The sequence below is a fragment of the Rhinopithecus bieti genome, unplaced genomic scaffold, assembly GCF_001698545.2.
Source record: "Rhinopithecus bieti isolate Rb0 unplaced genomic scaffold, ASM169854v2 scaffold_69980, whole genome shotgun sequence".
NCBI lineage: Eukaryota > Metazoa > Chordata > Mammalia > Primates > Cercopithecidae > Rhinopithecus > Rhinopithecus bieti.
The window spans coordinates 84,380-103,787 of NW_016826299.1; the positions used below are offsets into that span (position 1 = coordinate 84,380).

The following is a 19,408-nucleotide window of genomic DNA, read 5'->3' on the forward strand; positions in this document are numbered from 1 at the left end:
TTTTTTTTTTTTTTTTTTTTTTGCTGATTAAAGCTGCTATGGACATTAGTGTGCAGTATCGTGTGTGAACATATGCTTTCATTTCTTTGGGACAACTGCCCAGGAGTGCAGTTGCTGGGGCATACAGTAAGTGCATGATCAGCCCTTTGGGCTATCTGCCAGCTCATTCTACCTACACTTGTGCTATCAAAATTCCAAAATTATCCTTTTGTTTACTTTGTTGCCTTCAAACTTTAATATAATTTGGTTTTCTTCCATGCTGCTCTACTGAAACTGCCCTCTTGTGAAGTCTTTAAAATAATCTTTGGTTATGTGAAAATCATGTAATAAGTAACCATTATTATACTTTGAAAATACATATGTTATGTATTTTTCAGGCCTTTCTGGCTATCTCCTCGTCAGGTAATGGTCATCCCTGTGGGGCCAACTTGTGAAAAATATGCACTTCAGGTAAAATCAGAGATGTTTAAAGTACGTAATAATCTTGCATGTATTCTGTGTAGGTCATCAATTTGGAATGTCCTTCATGCTTTAAAATATTGCAGAACTGACACATTAACTTAAACCATGTTTTCAGCAGTTGGTGGTAACACATGAATCATGTCTCTGCAGCTGTATCAGAACTATTTCATTTCTTAATGTTTTTGAGAAATTAGTATTTTAAAACATATGTATTCATTTCTACATGGCTCTATTAGGGAAGAATGTTATCTGTTGCTGTATCACAAGTGACCCCAAAACTTAGCAGCTTTAAACAACAAACATTTATTATCTCACAGTTCCTATGAGTCAGGGTCTGGGAACAGCTCAGCTGGTGGATTCCGGTGCAGAGCATCTCCTATGGCTGCAGTCAGGCTGTTGGCCAGGGCTGCAGGCCTCAGAGCTCACTCACAGTTGGTGGATACAGCTCCTTATCACCTGGGCTTCTTCACAAGTGGCCTGACTGTCCTCACGGCATGGTGGCTGGTTTCCCCCAGAGCAAGTGATCTGAAAGAGATGGGAGCTGCAGGTTTTTATAAACTAGTCTCAGAAATGATGTGCCAACACTTCCATACTTCTTTATGGTCACAGAGACCCTCTCTGGTATAGTGAGCAGGGAACTATACAAGGGTGTGAATACCAAGAGTGGGGAACAACAGGGGTCTTTTTGGAGGCTAGGTACCATAATGTAACAATAAAGGTGTTTCATTTTCTTCTAGGTATCCAGTGAATTTTTTGAAGAAGGATTTATGGCTGACGTTGACTTAGATCATAATTGTACACTAAATAAGAAAATACGAAATGCACAGCTGGCTCAGTATAATTTTATTTTGGGTAATTTAAGTTTGTATATATTTTTCCAAATGCTTTTTTTTTTTCACTTCAATTCCAAAAGGACAAATAAATATGGTTCAACTACTTAATACTTATACAAAAAGAAGAGTCCATAGCGTTCCTGGCTTAGCTGTTCCTAGGTATTCTTTATTGTTTGCTGGAAGAAGAGTTATAAAGTTTCACCTGAATCCTCTGGGATAGTTTTACTAGCAATAGTTAGTATTGCAAGCCAACAATGAAAACAACTATGAAAATGATCCCATCAGTAGAATTATATACTTTATATTTTAGCCTCACAGGCCTGTAATATTTTCCCTCACTTTTCTGGCTTATTAGGAAAGTTTAAACTAATGGAAAGAAAAGATCCCAAATTTAAAATGATCCAAAGGAAAAGATTTAGATGAAAAGTAAAATGTCCTTTTAGCACATGACTAATTAGATGCAGAATCTAAAATTTAGGCTTTAAAAATGATTCCAAAATTAAGAGAAACTAACACTGATATAACTGCAGGCATAGTATTGCTATTTCCTGTAAGTTGAGAGTCGGTAGAAGGCAAAATAAATATGCATAGTGTTGTTCCACTGACAGTGTTTCATTGATAATGTTTGACATCATAGTAGGTATTGTGGTGTTTCAATCAGGCTTCTTATGGTGACAGAAACCTCAACTTGGTTTAGACAAAGACAGCATTTATTGGAAGGGTCTTGGAGTGTCCCATGACATGAAAGGTAGAATTAAATAGCCAAACCACTAGAAGAGCAATCAGGAGCCCAACCCTCACCAGGACTATTTCTTCCCATTTCTGGTTCCTGTTTCGCTCTGGTTCTTTATGCTTCTCTTGAATATCTGCTTTGTTCTGCTTATCTGCAGACCGGTTTCCTCCTTCTGTATGGCAAGAAGCATGGCTGTAGATTCCTGCATCATCTCACAATATGGGTCACTAGAGAGAACAAACTTTTTACCCACATTCCAGAAAATTCTGGCTGACTCGCATGGGTCTGGTGTCCACCTCTTGGCTCATCAGGTATGCCAGGTGGAGTCAGTGACTCTGTAAGAGCTCCCTGCTCTCATTTGCACCCTAGGACCACAAGAGCTGTTCTCTCAAGTGGACAATAGAGAGATGGGATCAGAAGTCATTCCTTCCCTCAAGAAACTTAACTATCAGAGGATGAACCTAATGCTCATTAGATGATATTTATTAACAACGAATAAAAACTTGATAAAAACTTGTCATGGGACTGCTGACTTAACGTTTGGCAAATTGCTGATTTAAAATACATTTCTTCACCTTTCTTTTTTGCAGTGGTTGGAGAAAAGGAAAAGATAAATAATGCTGTAAACGTGCGCACAAGAGACAACAAAATTCATGGAGAGATTTTAGTAACTTCTGCCATTGATAAACTGAAGAATCTCAAGAAGTCACGGACACTCATTGCTGAGGAGGACTTTTGAAGTCCTTCCCTAATATTTGCTTCTGTGTAACTTTGTTTTGACCCTTAAAAATGTATTTTTCTTAACATGTTAGTACTTCTAAGACTTTGGAGCCTTTGATGGGGGTTCATTCACGAGCTCAGCTGAGAAAGGAGACAATGAATGTGTAGCTGACATGTACCAAGTTTAATTCACTGATGTCCATGAGGGACAATCAGAAGGCATGTGTGGGAAATTTTCCAGCAATCAATGCCTTGAGAAATTTAAATGGGGAAATATTATTCATTGAAAAAGTGAAACAAAACACTAGGAAATGATTATGAAATGTTAGGGCTAAGATTTGTGATTTTCAAAACATGGGCTTCAAATAAAAGTCTGCAGAGTTTTTTTTTTTTTTGTAACATGAGGGAAAATCTTATTTTCTGGTATGTCTCAGGTATTTTATGACTGTTTTACTAAAATTCACACTGAAACTTTATCTTCAAAATTGGAATCATTACTTTTAACCAACAACCACAAAAGCAGCAGCTACTACTAAATATTGGATTACTGACAAAGGAATTCAGTTTTGTGGAATCTGGTGTTTGCACTATAGGTTAATAGTTGCCATTTAAATGTTTCTAATTCATAATTAGGTTTTGTTCAGCTTTAGAAAAAAATAAATTCCTGAATGAACTGCATCAGTGTTTCCAGTATTTCAGCTGTGGGCTTCTCACAATTAAGCTGCTCACCTAGAGTTAAATTACTTTTGATGGTATGACATTCCATGGATTTATATACTGAAATGGATTTCAGATTTTACAGAGGAATGCTTTACTTGCTCAGAACTGAATTAAAACGGCATTATGTCAACAGAGAATTCAGCTACCAAACAAGAAGTATTGTTTCGTTTGCAATATGCTGTGAAATTCAAAAGAAATGTAAGAAATTATCTCTTTTCAATATACTGATCATCTAGTTAACTTCCTGAGGGATGTGAACAGTGAAACAGTTGGCAAACAATATATATCAGACTTGTGTAGTAGTATAACGTGCAGATTGTGATACGATTGTTTTAGGTGCAGATTGTGTGATAAATGATTTTTTTACAATTTTTTTTTTTTTTTTTTTTGAGACGCCTTCTCGCTCTGTCGCCCAGCTTGAGTGCAGCGGCGCGATCTCAGCCTCCCGGGTTCAGGCGATTCTCCTGCCTCAGTCTCCCAAGCAGCTGGGACCACAGGCGCGTACCACCACGCCGGGCTAATTTTTTGTATTTTTAGTAGAGACAGGCTTTCACCGTGTTAGCCAGGATGGTTTCGATCTCCTGACCTTGTGATCCTCTTGCCTGGGCTTCCCAAAGTGCTGGGATTACAGGCGTCAGCCGCCGCGCCCAGCCGTGATACGATTTTTAAAACTAACATTCAGGGCTTATGTGCAGGCACTTTTCCATGTATTTTTTTAAAAATCATTCAGCAAACATGCACGTGAGGGGTGGTAGTCAGAAGACCCCGGAATGAATGATCTTGCAGCACGTGGGTGGGAGGAGAGCACATGTCACCAGCACGTTCCTTCTAGGTGTGCTGTGATAGAAACTGGCAAGGGTCTCCATGAGCTGGGGCCTGAGCGCGGCTACCCAGACGGCCGACCTCCCCAGGCAGGGCTGTGCTCTGGACCCTCCCCTCGATTCCCAGCGCCTCGGGCCATCCTGCTTCTCCAGGTCTGAGAGGAACTTTCTGGAAGTGCTGCGTATCTTCAAGGGGCTGGCCAGAAGTGAAAGCCGCCGCAGGCCTGAGCGCTGGCCCCAAGGGAGGGGTCCCTCAGGCCCCCGTCGTCCAGGGGCCGCTTCCCCGACTGTAAATAAGTCTTTAGAACCTTCGCACAGGATCCAGCACTCGACACCCGACCATACACTGGAGCGGCCTGCCTCCCACATTTGCCCGCCTCTGCACTTCATTGCTTTGGCTGTGCATTTCGGTCCACGGATGACCTCTAACCGGTCTCCTGCAGTGGAAGGAGGGGTGAAGGCCTCGTCCAAGGGCGTGAGGGTCGCGTGGAAACGGAGCAACCTCCCAGGCTCGCATACTCCTCGGGGACCTCCCGGAGGGCGCAACCCGAAGAAAACCCGCGACCCGCGCGGGGTCAGCGAAAGCGCAGACACCAACCGTCCGGAGCTGCATCGCGCCTGCGTCCAGTTCACGCTCCAGCTCCCAGGCGCGCCCGCCCCGCCCGCTTGCTTCCATGCACCAGCCCGCGCTCCGCCTCCAGGGCCCGCCCCCAGGCCTGGAAGTGCGCACGCACTGACAAGATGGCGGGTGGGGTGCGCCCGCTGCGGGGCCTCCGCGCCCTGTGTCGCGTGCTGCTCTTCCTCTCGCAATTCTGCATTCTGTCGGGCGGTGGTGAGTCGAAAGCTGGGTTCAGCGTCGGTGGGGCTGAGTGGCAGCAGGGCCCTGGGAGCTGCGAGGAGGCCAGGCCCAAGGGCAGAGGCTGACGCGGGGAGGAGGCCGAGTGCCGGGCTCCGGGCGGCATGTCGCTGCATCTGGACTCTAGCGCCCTGGCCGTTTGGCCCGAGGCCGTCCTTCCGCTCCGGCGACACCGAGCCGCCCATCGCGGCTGTAGAGGCCCTGGAACGGAGATGGAGCGCTTGGGGGCTGGGCCGGGAAGGCGGAACTGGAGCACGATGCCATCCTTCGGTCTCTGGTGTCTACCCCGTTGACGTTTCGTCCCTAAGCTTTTGTGTTTTCTGGCTGCCAAGCCGTGAGGTTTTCATGAGAGGCTTATTGACCTGGTGTAGACCCGCCGTGTTAACCACACAAAACAAGGTTTTCTTGTCCCGGGATAACATGTTTCTCTAATTGTACGATCCTTAAATTTAGAGCAATCGCAGGCGCTGGCTCAGTCAGTAAAGGATCCGGGCCCAACACGCACATTCACAGTAGTTCCCAGGGCAGCAGGTACTAGACATTTTCTATTCTGGCAAATACGTGTATTTACATCTAGTAGTTTCTCTTTGTTTTTGATAAAAATTTCCTTTAGTATACGAAGTCACTTTCCATTTTTGAATATTTTATTGTATTTTAGATGGTGTGAATTAAGGGCAGATACACAGCCATTTTCAGTGGATAGTCTTGGTATTTGGATACCTTTTGACGTTTCTGCCTCATCTCTTTTTCCAATCGCGCGCTCGTTTGTCTCCTTATTTCTGTTATTTTTCCACTTCATCCATCAAAATAACCTTCAGTCAGTGCTTCTTTCCCTTCAGCAAATTTCCTCTACTTCTAGAACCCTGTTCCTGATGTTGGATATTAAAGGCTCCCCCAGGACTGTGTGAAATGAAAGGATTACAGAGGGACTGATGGAGTCTTGAAATCTATATCTGGTTTTGCTACTGGGATCTTGAACAAATTATTTATCCCCTTTGGACCTTGGTCCTCACCTTTAAAGCGATGGGGTTGGTCTAACGGCCTAAAGTCATTTCTGCTTTGTGATTCTAAGTGTCCACCTTCCAGCCACATAGTCATGGGATCAAAGAAAAGAGTATTTTGTAGAATTGTTCACTTAATACAGTGAGTAAAGTAGGACCAGTTTTAAACAAGCATTAGTTGTTTTGCTAGGTGGAGGCTTTGAGTCTAATTTCATCACTTCAGAGTGACATTACTTCAGTGAATTGAAACTGGCAGAGGTATTTTACGGATTCTTATTTGGGTGTAAAAAACAGCAGTGCACTTAAATTTTAAACTCAAATTACTTTTTAGAGAAAGCACAAGAGTTCTTAACTCTTGCAGGCTTTTAAAAGCCCTTCTTTTCAGGAATACTTGCAATTTTGATCCTCTCAGTTGGTAAAAATATATTGCACACTGATGAGGTTGGTTGGAAATAAGTTGCAGCTCACTGAAGATGTTATTAAAATAGAGAACTATTTTGAACTTTGGTAGCATAAAACTAAATATTATATTAGCAAATGTGGCTTATCAAAGTACCCTTGTGAAATAATGACATTTTCAAGTTGATGCCCTGAGGATGTCAGTGGTTTCATTTCTAAATTAGTGAATTCAGATGAAAAGAACATTGGATTGGAAATGAAGAGATTTGGGTTCTAGTTCCAGTTTTGCCACAGACTTCCTCTAAGATTTTGCACAGACCCTACTGTTTTAGTTTTTCAACTTACAAAATGATAGTCTTTTTTTAAGCCCTTAATGTATACCCAGAATTTTCTATGCATTATTTGTATATGAGCACCTTTAGTTTTCATGGCTACTTGAGAGGCAGGAATGAAGTAATGTTTTGCAAGTGTGGTGCTCACCAGGTCACACAGCTGTCTGTTGGCAGAATTCTGCTTTAATTGCAGGTGTCTCTGACTCCAGTGCCATGCTTCTCTCATTCCAGCGCAGTGTCTACTTGCTAATGATCATGTCTCTTAACCTTAGAAGATAGTTCTCTGTTATTCGAATCAGTGTTATGGGAGAATAAGCTTCTCTCTTGCTTCTCACAGAAAGTACTGAAATCCCACCTTATGTGATGAAGTGTCCAAGCAATGGTTTGTGTAGCAGACTTCCTGCAGACTGTATAGACTGCACAACAAATTTCTCCTGTATCTATGGGAAGCCTGTCACTTTTGACTGTGCAGTGAAACCATCTGTTACCTGTGTTGTAAGTACTGCAGCTTACTTATTCTAAATAAATTCACTGTAAACTTCAAGTTAGAAGAACAATTCAGACTTGACCATTGGGAAGAAATTCTGAATAATTGTTATATTCTTTTATGATTGCCCTGTTGAGTATGTAAGTAGAAATAAGTTTAAAAACCCAATCGACCCTTCCATATCAGCTCACTACTGTTTTAGTTATAATGATAACTGTCAAGCCAGTTGATGTCTGCTGGAAGTGGGCTTGACAGAAATGTTGCTTTGTAGGACTGGAGAAGATCTCAGTCTACTAGCATATCTGAAGCAAATCTAATTCGTTCCGATGGATTCTGTGTTCTCAGTAGTGACAGCTAGTATACAGAGGAGGTGGCAGTGTCTTTCTGCCATAGATGAGCTTTTGAAGGGCCACTGTGCATCTGTGGTGAGAAGATGGATTCAGTAAATGCCAGAATGCCTGGTAGCTCTCTTGAACAAAATTAAGTGGAACGCCTGTCTTATCCAGAATAAATTCCAGATAGTCCAAAGATGTAATGTGAAAAATGAAACCCTGAAGTACCACAGAAAACACGAGATAGTTGTTGTTATAATCCCCAAATGGAGAATATTTTTCTAAGTATGAAATAAAGTTTAGAAGCCATAAAAGAAAGAATTGATACATTTGACTACTAAAAATTGGAGATTTCTGCATGACCTAAAGAAAAAAGCATAAAGGCAAAAGACGTGGCAAACTAGGAAAAAGTGTTTCTAGCGTATGTGACAAATAATACACTAATATCAGTAATATACAAACACTTCCTAAAAACCCACATGGAAAAGATGCCAGTCTTGTAGAAAACAGGGTTAGGACATGAGCAGATGGTTCATAGGAAAGGAAATACAAATAGATTTATAACATGAAAAACGTGTATAAATTTTCTTATAATTAAATATAAATAATACATTCTTAACCCTCAGATTGGCAATTTTTTTAAATTTGATTAACTCTGAGTTTATGAGAGTATAAGGGTCAGATACTCATATCTTATTAATAGGTAATCAAATTGATCAACCTCTTGCAGGTGATTTACCATATCTGTTAAACTTATACACACACGTAATCATTGACCTCGCCGTTCTACATCTAGGAATTTATGTTACAGATATCATTATATATAGATGCAAATAAGTATGCTTATTTTTTAGCTATATTGCTCATTAAAGCAAAAGATTCAAAAGAAGTGAAATGTCTAAGAACTGCTTAATTTATGGTACACATGCAATAGAATAAACACATAGCCATTAAAAAGAACTAGACAGCTCTAGAGATAATGTACTGATTTATATACAAAATCAAGTGAAAGTATTGGGAACGTTAAATGTTGATGACATAAATGTGCCTGTGTGTGGAATAGCTCTCTCTGGAAGTACAGAGAGCACTTGGCCTGGGGAGGGCAGTGGCTCCCAGAGGCCAGGCCACGCAAGGCCGGCTCACTTCTCACTGTCCTGTTGTGTCTTGAAATGTGTACCATGTACATGTGTCACCTGCTTTTTAAAAAACCATTTTAAAGAAACATGTGTTTTAAGCACATCACTGAAAATAGGCAGATGTAAACATATTTTTACAGATCCAACTGTTTGACTAAATCAAGTGACGCCTTACCCATATTTAAATGTTTTCCATAAAAAGTGGTTTTTGCATTGATAAGAAAATTAATAGTACTTGCTTCATCAGAGCATGTGCCAAAGTTGGAACCATACAGATAAAATTAGGATGGCTCTTGTGCAAAACTGACATGCAAATTTGTGAAATGTTAAAAAAAATAACAAACATGGACCGGGCGTGGTGGCTATCGCCTGTAATCCCAGCACTTTGACAGGCCGAGGCAGGTGAATCACCTGAGGTCAGGAGGTTGAGACCAGCCTGGCCAACATGGTGAAACCCCATCTCTACTAAAAATACAAAAATTAGCTGGGCGTGGTGATGTGCGTCTCTAATCCCAGCTATTCAGGAGGCTGAGGCAGGAGAATCACTTGAACCTGGGAGGCGGAGGTTGCAGTGAGCTGGGATTGCACCACTGCACTCAAGCCTGGGCGGCAGAGCGAGACTCCATCTCAAAAAAAGAAAAAAGAAAAAAAAAATTGTGTGTGTGTATGTGTATATATATATGCATACATATACATATATATGTATGCATGCATACACATATATATGCATGCATACATATATGTATGTATGTATGCATACATGCATGCATGCATGCATGCATATATATATATGATGCTTCCAGAGATGACTGACCACATAAAAATGATTTTGAAAAATATGCATTGCAATGTAATGTCAGGTACAGTAAAAAGACTACGAAGTGCTTTCAGTATAATTCTATTTTAGTAAATTTATAAATATACACATAGAAGAAACGTAAAGAAGATTAAAAGTGGTTAGCTCTGAACACCTATAGGTTTTTGTCTATAATCTTCAAATATGTAACATACAAAGAACATGGTACTTTTGTAAGCAGAATACAAAATAATGGCTTTTGAAATTGGAATGAAAAAAATCTCTGGCCACCAGTGAACACTCACTGACCCTCCACACATCATGTGGTGTTTCTGAGTTGGGCTGCCTCTGGATTAAACATGCCACATGCCCTGGTGGTACGAGCAGCTGTAACAACCCTGAGTTGCCAGGCTGTGCAAGGTAGGAGATGTTAGGGAAGGTTGGCAACTCAGAAGCAAGGCGGTGTGTTAACCATTACAGAAGCATCAGGCTGGAGTTGAGGAACCTGGATTCCACTCCTCACTTGAAGCTCAGTGACCTTCAACAAATGCATTCATCAGTTCCTTCCAGCCATCCGTGATTGCGACTTTCTAAAATAAATTTTCCTCTTGTCTGCATTATAAAAGTACACATTTACTATGAAAAATTTAGCTAAGCAAAAGTTACGAGATTTATCACCCTGAAATAACCTTTGCTGTTTTGATGTGAATTTATCTAGTTTTTTTTCCCTTAGGTACATATATTTGGGTGTATATTTTTATGATTATGGGGTCACATCATATACATTTGTTTTGCATACATACTGTTTTGGTAACTTTTTCTGGTACTTACTCTAGGTCCTAAAATGCAAACGTTTTAGGAATTTTGTGCCATGTGACTGTGTAGTCTTACTGACATCTTAACAGACTACACCATTGTGATTGATGAGTTTTGTGTCATTTGCTGCATAGGATCAAGACTTCAAATCCCAAAAGAACTTCATCATTAACATGACTTGCAGATTTTGCTGGCAGCTTCCCGAAACAGATTATGAGTGTACCAATTCCACCAGCTGCATGACGGTGTCCTGTCCTCGGCAGCGCTACCCTGCCAACTGCACGGTGCGGGACCATGTCCACTGCTTGGGTGAGTCCAAGTTCAAGGACATTTGTCAACAAAGTGTTTTTCTCTAAGTTGATTGAAGGGACTTTAACCAGAAATTTGAGAGTTAAATTACTTAATTAGAAATGTTTATCAGCAGCTTTTTAGATGTGCCAAGCATCATCAATAAACTCAACATACTAAAGTAAAGCATCCAGAAAACTGCAATTCTCTTTTTAAATGTAATATTTGATAAAATAAGAAAAATATGTGAAGTATAAAGCGTAATACACAGTAATTGACTTACCCAAAATAACAATGAAAACAGCACCAATACCATTGCAACCACCTGAGTGCTTGCCTTCACCTGGTTGCTCTACCGCCTCTTCCAAGGTAACCATCCTTTTGAATTTTTTATTTCACTTCCTTTTAAATTTTTTCTATAGTTTTATTGTATATATGTAATAAAATAATAGTACCATATAATATTCAATAATGCATGTTTTAGAACTGTATAAAATGATTTCAGGCTATGTCCTCTTCTGGGACTTGATTATTTCCTGTCAACATTATGGCTCTGTGATTCATCCATATGACTTCTTTGTTTTACTTCTGTGTAATAATCTATTTTAAGATTGTATCACAGTTTATTCTCCAATATATTTGGTAATGTGCTGTTTTTTGGTGTTGTGACTCTTAAAATTTCTTTCCCTGTCTCCTGATGGCACATGTGCAAGAGCTTGTTTAGCATGTACTTTCCAGTGTGTGTTACTCTTTAAATGGCTGTATTAACTTACATTCCCACCTGCGCTATGTAACTATTCCTAATGATCCATATTCTCTCCAAGAATTGCTATTCTTAAATTTGGTCTTAAAGTTGTCTAGACTTCTTTTATATTTTGGATGTTACCTGTGCTGTCCCTGAAACCCTCTCCCAGATTTTGATTTTTTTTTTTTTACATTATTGTATATTTTCATAAACAAAACTTTAAAAGTATAATTACTTTAAGTTATTAGTCTTTTTTTGTTGTGGTTTTAAGAAATCTTTTTCTACCCCAGGTTTATAAAGACAATTTGCTACATTTTCTTTTGAAAGTTGTAAGTTTAACATTTCACATTTAGGTTTAGAATCCCCCTGGAATTGGTCCTGGTAGATGGTGGGAGGTAGATTCAACTTTAATTGTCCCCCCACATGGATGGCCACTTGTCTCAACTCTTCCCTGTTGATCCGTGTGTTACTTCTGTCATACATGAAGTGTCTGTATGTTTCTGGTTCTAGACTTTCTCTTCTGTTCCTATTGGGTGATTTTTATGCCTCAGGACCACACTGTCTTATATCCTCGTAACTTCCCCGTAAGTCTTGATATGTAGTTGAGCGTTTCATGTTCTTCACGTTGTAATCCTCACTTAGCTAATTTAAATATTACATCTGTACAGATAGATGGTAAGGGCTTTGTACTCTTCACTTCAACATGTATTACTGTAAAGAGAGTTGACTTTTCACATTTTAAATTTTGAGGCCATTTGTTATAATTAAGTCTTTCTGAGAGTATTTTATACCCTGTATTTTCTTTCTTTTCTTCTTTCTTTTTTTTTTTTTTTTTTTAAGGTAACCGTACTTTTCCCAAAATGCTATATTGCAATTGGACTGGAGGCTATAAGTGGTCTACTGCTCTGGCTCTAAGGTAAGCTTTGTTACTAGTAAGTTTAAAAGGCCATTTAGATTTCTTTGGGTTTGGTGGAATCTTCCAGACATTGAGCTCAGTCCACTTCATTCTTCTCTCAGATCCTACCACGTGTGTTAGATTCTAGGAAACTGCTGGAAGAGTTTAGGTGATCAGACCAGTATCCCCGTGGAGCTGACTGGCAGGCATATTAGCTTTTCTCCCAAGGTACCTGCACATTGAGTTTCCCGTTCTGAATGTACCATGAATCAGTAAAATGCTGGGGACTATCTAAAATAGGCAGTTTTATGATGTATATCTTTAATTTCAAAAACTTATTATAAAAAGTAATACATGCTGAACACTGAAAACTGGAAAATGAAAATGACAAAACATTAAAATTACCACCATCTGAGATAATTACAGGCTTATATTTCTTACATAGAAATGTGCTGTTTGTTAAACTTCTTCACAGTACTTTAAGAAATTGTAGCAATTCTTCCCACGAAATGGAAGAGCAGGTGAGACCCTGGTTACCTGATTAGTGAAAAGGTTATGCTGCCTACAGTTGAAGTTTTGAGCTCGTGCCTGAGACCCTGAGCCCTGCAGCATTGCAGCCATAGAGCAGGCTTTCTCAGCCTCATCACTGCTGACATTTTGGGCTGAATGATTTTTTGTCTTGGGGCTGTCCTGTGCATAGTAGGATGTTTAGCAGCATCACTGGCCTCTACCTACTACTTGACAGTAGCAAACCCCCCATCTCCTGCAGTTGTGACAGTGTGTCTCCAGATGTTGCCAGGTGTCCCCTAGGGGACAAAATTGCCCCTTGCTGAGAACCACTGCATTAGAATTTGGGCTGAGGAAAGAAGAATCTTGCCTGGCAGGAAACGCATAACTGAAAAGTAAAAGGGGACACCAGGATAGAAAATGAGATTCACAAAAATAAGTTTTTTAGTACGGCTAAAACTTGTATGTTTACTTTTGACATTTAAACAGTCTTCCTGCCCATAATTATTTGGTGGTGTCAATTTGTGAAATAGTCACTTGTGTTCCAATTAAGGGCTGTGATCATTGGAAGTCCTTTCTCAAATCTGACGTAACGCAGTGATTAAACCATAACTGGCCGCAGTTGGGGTGGACGGGTCTCATGGAATCCTATTTGCCATCACAGCATCACCCTCGGTGGGTTTGGAGCAGACCGTTTCTACCTGGGCCAGTGGCGAGAAGGCCTCGGCAAGCTCTTCAGCTTCGGTGGTCTGGGAATATGGACGCTGATAGACGTCCTGCTAATTGGAGTTGGCTACGTTGGACCAGCAGATGGCTCTTTGTACATTTAGTTGTGGTATGTGCTTCAGAAAGGAGCAGTGCTTAGAAAAAGCCCTTTTGTCCATAGGAATTGATGTGGTGTGAGTGATACATTTCTGTGTTTTTAATGTACAGCATCTGTACTTTGTTTGCCTTGATAAAGGTAAAATAAATGAAACACTGAACTGTGCTAATCTGGAATTTGTTTTTATTTGCCTGAAATATATTTTTTTCTGTGAAAAAATTAAAACGTACTTAAGCTAAGAGAATGAATTCTACAGTGATTGAAAATCCATTTAATTCCTATGACTTTTGTTTTGTATTGCTCAAGTCAAACTACATCACTTGTATCTCCAGCTCAAATGTAATCTGCCTTGCAGAGCCTTTAAGCTATGATTGCAGGAAGTGGAAAGTGTTTTTATTGTTAGCTAATTGAAGTTGTTTGGCTCAACTTCAGTCTTGTGTAAGATTTGCAGTGTAAGTATGTAGTCTGGTCTGTTACATATATAAGAAAATTTGAATTTAACTGCAGAATGTTTAGTTATGGTTTAAATTTTCTTAGTAGTATATAAAAGGTAAGAGTACTGAAAAATTAATAAAATTGCAAGTTAAGAAATATTGTGGGCCTGATTTTCTATATTAAATATAATCTGGAATAATCATTACAACTTAGTTGGCTGCTTTATTGACACAGTGGAAATATGTAAATGTTTTGAGTATAGATCTGTTATAGAGCCTTTATTGGGGAAAACCCAGTTATTCAAAAGATTTTATTCAATTTTGCTTTTGAAACATTTAAAACTTTTAGCATTTTTTCTTTCACATATGGATATCTGAGTTACTGCTTTTTAAACACTTGTATGTATTAGCCAGATGACTGTTAACCACATGTCATATCTAGAAGCTATAAAATATCTGCATATTTCATTCACCAGATGATTTTTTTGATTTCAGTTTACCTGAAAGGTGAATTAAATCACTTGAGTGATCACTCACTGTTCTTACGAAGCACAGCCCTTTGCTTAGTTGAGTGACAGTTCCATCTATGATCACTAGGTGGCGCGTCCCCATTATATTTGCTTCCCCTTTCTATTTCCAGAAACAGCCACTCTTAAATTGTTTTTTTTTGTTTGTTTGGTTTTTTGTTTCTTGTTTTACGAGGAACTTGTCACAGAGCATGAGCAGTGCTTCAGGATGGGAGTAAGCTGGTTTATGTGGACCTTTCTTTCTGAGAGCAAATACACACTTTTTTGTATCCATGAAACTGTTGATTGAGCAGATGTTTCTTTAGATGAGGGTCTTTTCTTCAAGAAGCAGCCCCTTTCCTAACTGTAATAAAAATGTCCCCTGAGTCCCCTTACGTAGCTCTATGTAGAAGAGAATCTAATACTTCCCTATTGAGCAACCATGCAAGGTGGAGCCAGGGAGTCAGTGGGAAGTTAGTAGGAAGTATGCATTGCCATTGGTGGAAATAGTTAACACCTTGATTAACCATTTTTGTGGCTCTGGGGCCTGAGTTACATAATGAAACTGCAGTGTTTGAGAGGGGAAAGCGCAAAGATTCAGAATCCGTGAAAGGAGACATGAATGAACTTGTTCCCAAATCCTAAAAAGTTTGCACAAGGGCATAGCCCTTGGAACCTAAAGGATGTAAGCCACTCAGGAATGCTTCTGATCAAGGACTTGATAGAGCGGATGGCCTGAGACAGAACTAGCAGGAAATACGAAGAGATTTTCAAATACAGTACAAACAAATTTATGAACGATGAACTCCTACACAGCCCCAAAAAGAAACTGCAAAATAAAACTATACTTTCAAAGGGCACCAGGGAATGTGGGTGCAATCTCTTGTAGCAAATCCCATGGGCCTCTGCTGGCAGCAAAATACCATGTTGAAGTCTGAACTTCAGATTCTATTCCTCTGTTGTCTTAGATTTTCAGAACTGCTATAACAATACCATAAACGGAGTGGCTTAACAACAAATTTATTTGTTAAGAGTTCTGGAGGCTAGAAAGTCCAAGATGAAGGTGCTGGTAAATTTGGTATCTGGTGATGGCCTTCTTCCTCATAACATCTCACATCCTCACGTGGTGGAGGCAGGGAAGATCTCTCTGGGGCCTCTTCTATAAGGGCACTAATCCCAGTCCTGAGAGCTCACCCTCATGACCTAATCACCTCCCAAAGGTCCCACCTCCTGATACCATCATCATGGTGGTGAGGATTTCCACATGTGAATTTGGGGTGGAAAGGACACAAATACTCAGTCCATCCTGTGTGAGCTATGGGCTCTGACCAAGGGATATGATTAGATAGCCATCCTGTTCACACAGGTAGGGAACCGTATCAGTCAACCATCCTCTATTGATCTCTAGATATTCACAATTTATCACTACAGCCTGCCATCTGTCCTGATTTCCCCTTAAGAATCTCTACCTTGCTTTGTCAACACTCTTTCATTTACTCCAGTAATGCCTCATGGGAAAGTGCTGGGTTGTTTCTATCACCTCCATTATCCCTAGAACAATGCCTTGCACACAGAGGCTCTCGTTTATTTGCTGAGTTAATGCCACGGGTGTCTTGAATATTTGGAAGGGACTGTGTACAATTCCAGAGATTGGCAGTTGAGGTGGCTGCAGGGAGATAATATACAGAAATTGGCTTCAAGTAAATATTTGTAACACCATGTTGATCTGATTTCTGCAAATTGCTGAGGAACAACTCTGGTTTATAGTGCTTATGAAAAGATTTTTTCAAAGATCTTATGCTTCAAGATTTTAAAATGTAAAAATATCTTCTCTATGCCACACAACTTCATTTCTCTCTACTTTTTTTTTTTAATATCTTATGCCAGACTTGCATTTATTTTGGGCATATCATCAGCTAAGGAATATGCAAATGATTTTAATTCATCCTGTAAGCAATGAGTGGAAAATGAGCTGTACCTGATGCAGCTTCTCAAATACAACATTGAAAAAGCCTAAAAATGAAGGCACTACATAAGCAGAATATGCATTAAAAGGAAAAAAAAAACAACACCCAGGAAAAATGAAGGCAGATTCCTCTACTCCTGCTCTAAAGCCTCCCCTCTATTCTGCACTTTTGGTAGAGTATGAAGTGTCACATGAATGTTAGAGGGTATATACATTTTTTTAACTTTTATTGTATATACATTATATACTTTTTTCTTTCATGGTAAGAGCACTTAAAATCTACTCAGCAAATTTATAATACAATAACTATGGTCCTCATGCTATACATTAGACCTATTGGTTTATTTTGTAACCTAGGCAAGTTTGATCTAAATTCTTAAATGTAAAGTATTGAAATTATCTTCCATAAACACATCATTTTTATGCAAAATAAGCTTTGATGGAGACATGTGGACATAATTTACTAAGGCTCCATGAAGGTGGGGCTCTGGTTCTCTGCTGTAGCTCAGCTTTGAGAGCCCTGCCTGCCATACAACAGGTGCACAGTGAGTAGGAGTTTGATGAATGAGTAAGGAGGAATTGCTGGGAGTAAACTAAACACAATTCTCAGTATTGCTGAGAATTTTTAAAGCAGTATTGTGCAGCTGGATTACAGCATCTCCCTTCTCAAATACTTAAATGATGAACACACTATAGTAAAAGCCAGCACGTCCTTCCTGCCCAAAACCAGCAAACAAAGGAAACTCCACAGCAAACAAGCAAAAGGATACAGCCAAATGCCAAAAATGTCAAAAAAAAAAAAAAAAAAAAAAAAAAAAGGTGAATACAGGGGAAAAAAATTATTGCTCAGGTGTGTAAGATTACTCCTGCAAATAGCCCTGGTGACTCAGCAAAACTCAGAAAGTCTCACTGGTGGCCAGGCGCAGTGGCTCATGCCTGCAGTCCCAGCACTTTGAGTGTCCGAGGCAGGCAGATCACCTAGGGCCAGGAGTTCGAGACCAGCCTGGCCAACATGGCAAAACCCCATCTTTACTAAAAATACAAAAAAATTAGCCGGGCATGGTGGCAGGTGCCTGTAATCCCAGCTACTCGGGTGGCCGAGGCAGGAGAATTGCTTGAACCTGGGAGGCAGAGGCTGCTGTGAGCCGAGATCATACCATTGCACTCCAGCCTGGGCAACAAGAGTGAAACTCTGTCTCAAAAAAAAAAAAAAAGGTCTCACTGGTGAGAAAAACAGGTTAATTGGGAGAAGAGAGGAGAGGTATCTGTATCTTTCTCTTGTTACTGCTGGGGGAAGTGAAAAGGGCTGCTGGAAAGAGATCAGTGAGAGAGGGCTCGTGAATAAACAGGAGGGACTCTGATGGGTTCAGGGGTTCCCTGCTGAACCAGACAAAGGAGCTAAAGCCTAGGGTGACCCCCACGGGTCATTGCATCACTCCCTGGGAAGGAAACTTTCATTCAGGACATTTAGAAAATCCTAGTCAAGAAACCAGAGACCAGGTATTCTAGCAAAGATACAGTCTCAGCTGAGCTTTTCCCTGCCTCACCACTAGGTATCAGGTCACGGAATGTAGAATAGAACACAAAATACAACTTGCAAAATGCTCGAAGAGAAAACCAAGGGAATTTGTTCACATATTATGAAGTTGTCCTTTTACACAAGAACAAAATGAAATGACTCACCACCCACTAGAATGACTATAGTAAAAGGAATTCTTAATCAGCCTGCCAGCCTGTGCAACATAGTGAGACCTGTCTCTTAAAAAAAAAAAAAAAAAAAAAATCCAGGTGTGTGCCTGTAGTCCCAGCTACTTGGGAGGCTGAGGTGGGAGCGATCTTTGAGCCCTGGAGGTGGAGTTCCAGTTAGCTACTGAGGACTAAACTCTGACCTTTTCCCTCTTGCCCAAATTCCTATCTAAGGGACTGGGGAGTTGCACCCTATAAATCATAAAATCTCAATGCAAATTTATTTAACCCTATATGATGTGGCTTACTTTCCACCCTGACTCTGGCATAACGTCACATGACAGATAAAGAAATCAAAATATTTTAACCCCAAATATGTTTCTTTGCCATATCTTGAAATGGCCCTGCATAGCTGTCTCTTGGGAAAATCTACACTCTGCAGAGTCCCCTTCCCTTTCCAGGTCTTTTCCCTGACACAGCAGAGAATCAGTCACAAATCTGGCACCTTTTTCAGTCTGAGAAACATTTCCAATCTTCTCTCTCTGAAGCTCACAACCTGGAGGCTTCATCTGCATGATAAGAACCTTGGTCTCCACAATCCCTTAGCATAACCCAGACACACCCTTCTGTTGATTAGAGGTCTTTATAGACAATAATGCTTTCAACCAATTGCCAGTTAGAAAATCCTTGAAGTTACCCATGATCTGGAAGCCCCTGCTTCGAGCTGTCCTGCCTTTCCAGATGGAACCAGTCTACATCTTACATGTATTGATTTGTGTCTTATGTCTCCCTAAAATGTATAAATTCAAGCTGTAGCCGGACCACCGTGGGCACATGTTCTTAGGACCTCTTGATACTGTGCCTCACTCATATTTGGTTCGGAATAAATCTCTTCAAATATTTTAGAGTTGGACTCTTCATTGACACCGTGACCGCGCCGCTGCACTCCTGCCTGAGCCACAGAGCAAGATGCTGTCTCTAAAAAACAAAAGAAAAAACACAGTAACAAGTATTGATGAGAATGTGGAGAAACTGGAACCTTCATATGTTGCTGATGGGGATGTAAAGTGATGCAGCCACCCAGGAAAACAGTCTGGCAGTTAGTAAAAGTGTT

The 19,408-nt window shown here is 40.3% G+C and overlaps 2 protein-coding genes across 5 annotated transcripts in view; both read left to right on the top strand.

Annotated features, from left to right (window-relative positions):
- Positions 1–3,426, top strand: part of TARS3 (threonyl-tRNA synthetase 3) — a 78,334-nt gene extending 74,908 nt beyond the window's left edge. For 2 of the 3 annotated variants that reach the window (XM_017863391.1, XM_017863392.1), the window contains exons 16-18: positions 378–450; positions 1,200–1,314; positions 2,619–3,426. In XM_017863391.1, the coding sequence (XP_017718880.1) occupies positions 378–450; positions 1,200–1,314; positions 2,619–2,767 (337 nt within the window). In that variant the 3' untranslated portion in view covers positions 2,768–3,426. Of the gene's footprint in view, positions 1–377; positions 451–1,199; positions 1,315–2,185; positions 2,340–2,618 lie in introns of all 3 variants that reach the window. The other variant, XR_001883645.1, reaches the window with a different exon arrangement.
- A 1,556-nt stretch (positions 3,427–4,982) lies between these two features.
- TM2D3 (TM2 domain containing 3) lies at positions 4,983–14,295 on the top strand. 2 transcript variants are annotated; one of them, XM_017863393.1, is made up of 6 exons: positions 4,983–5,121; positions 5,599–5,676; positions 7,215–7,372; positions 10,579–10,753; positions 12,318–12,393; positions 13,544–14,295. In XM_017863393.1, exons 1-6 carry the CDS (start codon positions 5,031–5,033, stop codon positions 13,707–13,709), a joined length of 744 nt encoding a protein of 247 aa, XP_017718882.1. In that variant the 5' UTR covers positions 4,983–5,030; the 3' UTR covers positions 13,710–14,295. The 2 variants fall into 2 exon arrangements, with proteins under 2 accessions (XP_017718882.1, XP_017718883.1); XM_017863394.1 differs by lacking the exon at positions 5,599–5,676 and having other exon boundaries at positions 4,985–5,121.
- Positions 14,296–19,408: the final 5,113 nt, after the last annotated feature.

Coding starts and splice junctions, on each gene's coding strand:
- TM2D3 (XM_017863393.1), top strand. CDS start 5,031: ATGGCGGGTGGGGTGCGCCCGCTGCGGGGCCTCCGCGCCCTGTGTCGC. Junction 5,677..7,214: donor AGTAGTTCCCAGGGCAGCAG/GTACTAGACATT, acceptor TGCTTCTCACAG/AAAGTACTGAAATCCCACCT. Junction 10,754..12,317: donor GGACCATGTCCACTGCTTGG/GTGAGTCCAAGT, acceptor TTTTTTTTTAAG/GTAACCGTACTTTTCCCAAA.